Source organism: Phaethon lepturus, unplaced genomic scaffold (genome assembly GCF_000687285.1).
Source record: "Phaethon lepturus isolate BGI_N335 unplaced genomic scaffold, ASM68728v1 scaffold38164, whole genome shotgun sequence".
Taxonomy (NCBI): Eukaryota; Metazoa; Chordata; class Aves; order Phaethontiformes; family Phaethontidae; genus Phaethon; species Phaethon lepturus.
In genome coordinates, this window is record NW_010537694.1 from 1 (window position 1) to 4,780 (window position 4,780).

General features: G+C 40.3%; 1 protein-coding gene across 1 annotated transcript; it reads left to right on the plus strand.

The window, feature by feature from the left end:
- Positions 1 to 775: 775 nt before the first annotated feature.
- Positions 776 to 3,937, plus strand: LOC104614734 (60S ribosomal protein L26). The gene is made up of 3 exons (XM_010286563.1): positions 776 to 947; positions 1,685 to 1,825; positions 3,766 to 3,937. The coding sequence occupies exons 1-3, from the start codon at positions 780 to 782 to the stop codon at positions 3,892 to 3,894; spliced, it is 438 nt and encodes a 145-aa protein (XP_010284865.1). The 5' UTR covers positions 776 to 779; the 3' UTR covers positions 3,895 to 3,937.
- The last annotated feature ends 843 nt before the right edge of the window (positions 3,938 to 4,780 follow it).

Sequence of the window (4,780 nt, forward strand, 5' to 3'; positions counted from 1 at the left end):
TGTCTGGTGGGGCAGGCCTGCCTCGGAGCTGTGCTCGGGTGTGCCGTTGGGAGCTCAGGCTCCAGGTAGAGCTCACGCTCCTTTTGTCTGTGGTTTGATAATAGATTATTTGGTTAATGCAGCTCGGGCAGCATATGGCGTTCTGATCTGTAGTATGCCCTGGCTTGCCGTACAGCCCAGGCTAGCATGCACAGGAGGTGCAAGTGCGTAGGGCTTAAAAGTTGCAGAATTGAGCAAAAGCATTGTTTAATGGACCAGCCTTTCTCAGGCAGGATGAATTGTGCCATATCAGACAATCTTGTAGTGCAGTTGTTAAGATTTAGGGCAGGCCACAGGTATTTTGGGTTTACAAGTCTGTTATGTGTGCCAGTCTGGAGTCATGCTACTGGAGATACATAAGCAGTATGAGTTCCCTGCCTCTGCAAATCCAAAATATATGTTTCCTTTATAAATGAATACAGTGTAAACTACAGTGTAAAAATTGAAATGTCAGTCAGATGTCCTGACTTGAGAGAACAGTGAGCTTTGGATTTGAAAGAATGGTCTGATGTGCATGTGTGTAGCAGATCTGTCACAATCACAGGGTCATTGTCAATCGGGGAAGAGACTTAAACCTTATTTAAAGTCCAGTTTGTAAGAGTATATGATCTGGGGGTGGGATTAAAAATAGTTGCAGCTGCTTTTTTATGTCCTAGCATACTTTGTGTGGGTAGATGATAAAGCACAGTGTGTATCTTACAATCATTTCTCAAACTATTGTTCTTCCTTATGCAGCCAAAATGAAGTTCAATCCATTTGTGACCTCAGACCGCAGTAAGAACCGCAAACGACACTTCAATGCACCTTCTCATATTCGAAGAAAAATAATGTCCTCTCCGCTCTCCAAGGAGCTGCGGCAGAAATACAATGTCCGCTCTATGCCCATTCGAAAGGATGATGAAGTCCAGGTAGTTGTGCTGTCTGTATTTTAAACTGTACTGTCACACATGAACTTCTGCCTGTGTTTTGGTTTTCATGTATAGCCTGTGCACAGAGGAAGGGCCAGACAAATAAAAGTTGGTGATAGAACTTTGCTATGAGTCTTGCAGAAATAATGCGAGTTAATGTAGTCATAGACTTGACCTGTTGAGTGTTTCTTGAGATCACATCAGTGAGAAGGAAAATACAAGGAATACAAGTGTGCTGGCAACTCTGCTGCATTTTAGTTACGTGCATCAAGTATTACACTGGATTAAAGGCTTTTAACGATAAAGCACAAAACAAAGTACTATCTCTTTTTTTTTTATAGGCTGTTTGCTACGTGCGATACTTGAAAGATCGGTTTAGAAATTAATCCAAGTGGCTCTTCTGATTTAAAATGCAGTGATAAGTGAAAAATTGTTGGAAGTTGACCATTATCCTTGCAATTGAAAATATTCAGAGTTCTTTCATTAGGGTTTGATGCAGAGAAAATGAGGAAAAAGTATGGTTCTGATCCATTATATTTTCCATTTTAGTGATCACTGAAATTATCCAGTGCTTGATGTCTTTGTAGCATATGTACACAGAGAAGATGTTGGGATTTCAACCTGTGCAGTCCTGGGTTTCTGTGGGGATAATTAGGTAGTGGTTCTTAAGATGTGGTAATTGTTGTAAGGGGTGGTTTTGAAGTATGGGACAGTGTGCTTCTTACGTTCATGTTTAGGTTGTCCGGGGACACTACAAAGGACAGCAGATTGGCAAGGTGGTCCAGGTGTACAGAAAAAAATATGTCATCTACATTGAACGTGTTCAGCGTGAGAAGGCCAATGGCACAACTGTCCATGTGGGGATCCATCCCAGCAAGGTACGGTGCGTCAAGTGAGATCTGAAATGCATGAGGAGACCTTGTTGGCAAATGAAGATGCTGCTGTTAGTATGAGTAGAACCTTGTTATGGTCCATGGAATAATGGACTGAGATACTACAGCATTGGGGCGATAATAAATAAAATATGTCATGGTATCATGGTAGTAGAGAAGTGACAGTTGAAACCAAGAACTCCTCGATGTTTCTAGGGCTTATTTGGTGGAGAAGCTGCTAAAGAATATGGAGTCTTGCTAAAATATGTTTTTTTAAGAGCTTGGTATTCTTAAAGCACAAAATAGATCGTTCAGAACAATCCTTCATCTTTGGTACGTGGCATTTGCACTGATTAAGGAGTTGTTGAGAGAGATCCTCAGAATCGCAGTTTATTCTTGTGGATTATTGTGAACTAAGTTTGTCTGAATCTGGTTTTAGCCTGAAGTGATTTACAGTGTTTAGGGTTTGTGAAACCCAGGCAAAGCCTGTTTAGATCGTAACAGGAAAACACTTCAAACTAAACAGAACAACTAGCCAAAACCTGCTTTGAAGCAGATGAAATTAGTCTGCTTCAGCCTTGCCATATGGGCACGCATGCTGAAGTGTTGATGGAAGAAATCCAGTTTTAACAGGTTTTCTGATCTAAATGGTTGGTATGTTCAGCAGAGGGAGAGGAGAATTATTCCAAAACAACATAATTACTTGTGTGCAGTAATAACATTTGAGGGACAAGGTGACATTGTGATGGAACCAGTGCACATACTACTTCTGTGGTAAATAGCAGTGGAAGAAATTGAGGTTTGTGCGGTTCCTTTATTTCTGTGAAAGTTTTCTCAAATTGGGAATTGGACCTTGATAAAGCTTTGCATGAAGATTCTGATTATGGAACAGAACAGGAAGAATGTTTTGTTTGTTGCAAACTTGCAGGGGGTTGGATGAACAGTTTCTACCTCTCCTACGTAAAGAGGTAGGAATTAATTACAAGAGACACCTGAATGCACAATGGAACTGAGCAGGAGTGCACAGCCCTGCTGCAGCCTATATGTTTTTTCTAGGATTTGACTGTGTTAGTTCTATTTTTGAAGTACTCCTTTCAGTAATACCAAAGCCTGCATTTCTTTGCTGGTTTTGGAGGCACAAAGAGCACTGAAGGCTGCTTGTGGGCTGAAAACCAGAGCTTTAGTTTGCTGCTGCGTTGTTAGGAAATACCATTAAAGCTCTGGTAGCAAATGATCTGTGCAAATTACCTTTATGTGTCCATGTTAGTAATACTTGATAACTGCTCGGCCGCTTCACCACTGTTCAATAGCAGATGTGTTCTTTAAACTGTCTTTATATGACTCCCTACGATGTGTGAACTTTTACAGCTGCCTGTGGTTTAGTGGGATGTATTGGCTCTTCCAGATGGTACAGCAATGATGTGATAATGGCCAGCAGCAGCATGGTTTTCCAGTGTTTCGAAATTTAGGTAGCAGTGCTTAAAACATGGAGAAATTAAAATAATGAATCATTGCTTGCCTTTGTGGTGGTGGGAGGAAGACTCGGCTGTATGCTGTGTTTTAGATGGATGTATCTGTTAACGTTTGAGCGGCATAATGGAAATGAGTTTTACTTGAAAGTAATTGTTTTATTATGTAGATAGGTAGACATTTGGCTGCTTTTTGCTTTGTCCAAATGTTGTGGCTGTGCATTGAAAAAACTCTTATGTTCGGATCCCTGAATGTACCTGGAAAAGTGAATATAGTTCAGTGTTTTGAACCAGAGAAAGCAGTTTAGTACCTTGGTTCTACTCAAACCAAATTAAATAGTCTGCGGAAATAAAACTTGGGTGATTTGGTGCAGCCTGTTGGCAGTGATCTTCCTGGGCCGTGCTATGTTACCGCAGTTCTATAGGTTGCTGTGCTTTAACACTGAAGAGACACTAAATTCTTTGTCTTTTCTCTAGGTGGTGATCACTAGGCTAAAACTGGACAAAGATCGCAAAAAGATCTTGGAGCGTAAAGCCAAATCTCGCCAGGTTGGCAAGGAGAAGGGCAAATACAAGGAAGAAACAATCGAGAAGATGCAAGAATAGATGGTTTCCTATTTGACACCATTAAAAAACTGCTAAAATTTAACCTTTTGTTGTGTCTTCTCCTTTAGAAAGTCTTGATGCGGTGTGTCTGGTTAGCATTTAAATACTGATTCTCTTATTTTCATGTTGGCTATGTGAAGAACACTTTCACTAAATTAAAAAACTTTTGATACCTTTTTTTACTTTTAAGAAAGGTAAAGACTTTTTCCCCAAAAAGGAATGTTTCAGCCAACATTAGAAAGAGTAGTGCAATTCTGAAAATGGGCATCTATTGACCATTGTACTTCTGTCTCTTCCACTGATCTTTAATACTTACTTAGACATGTCCACTGTTTTAAACAAAAATGATAATTCTGTGCACTGTATATATTTAATACTTTATAGGGCATTTGAAATAAGCTGTTTATGGCCATGCATCTCTTTCTGTAATCCTCTTAAATTACATTTCTTTCAACAATCTTATGTATTTGATGGTAAAAGATGACATTTTAGAGGTTCATTGGGCGTGTCGTGGCAAAACACAGCACTGAATTTTCTGTGTAATGTCTTAGGGTCTTACATTAATGCTTGAGGTTGGGGATGGGGTTTTTTAGCTCACCAGTGCTTGTGAGGTAGAGCCATCTGGTTGCAAAAGGGTAGGGGTGAAGGCAGTCTTAGTGCTGTTGCTAACACTATCTTGGATGAATTTTCTGAAGTGGAAATGAGGTTTTTGGAGCTTTATACATACATAATTGAGAGCTGCTGCAGCATGTTGAAAACAACTGTGCAGTTAAGTGAAATTACTGGCTCTGTGAATGGCCCTCTAACTGCTAATACAGCGGGAAAGAAATTCGGTGCCTGCCTGAACATCAGCGGCGTCTGAAAAACGGGATGCCGAGGGTCGGGG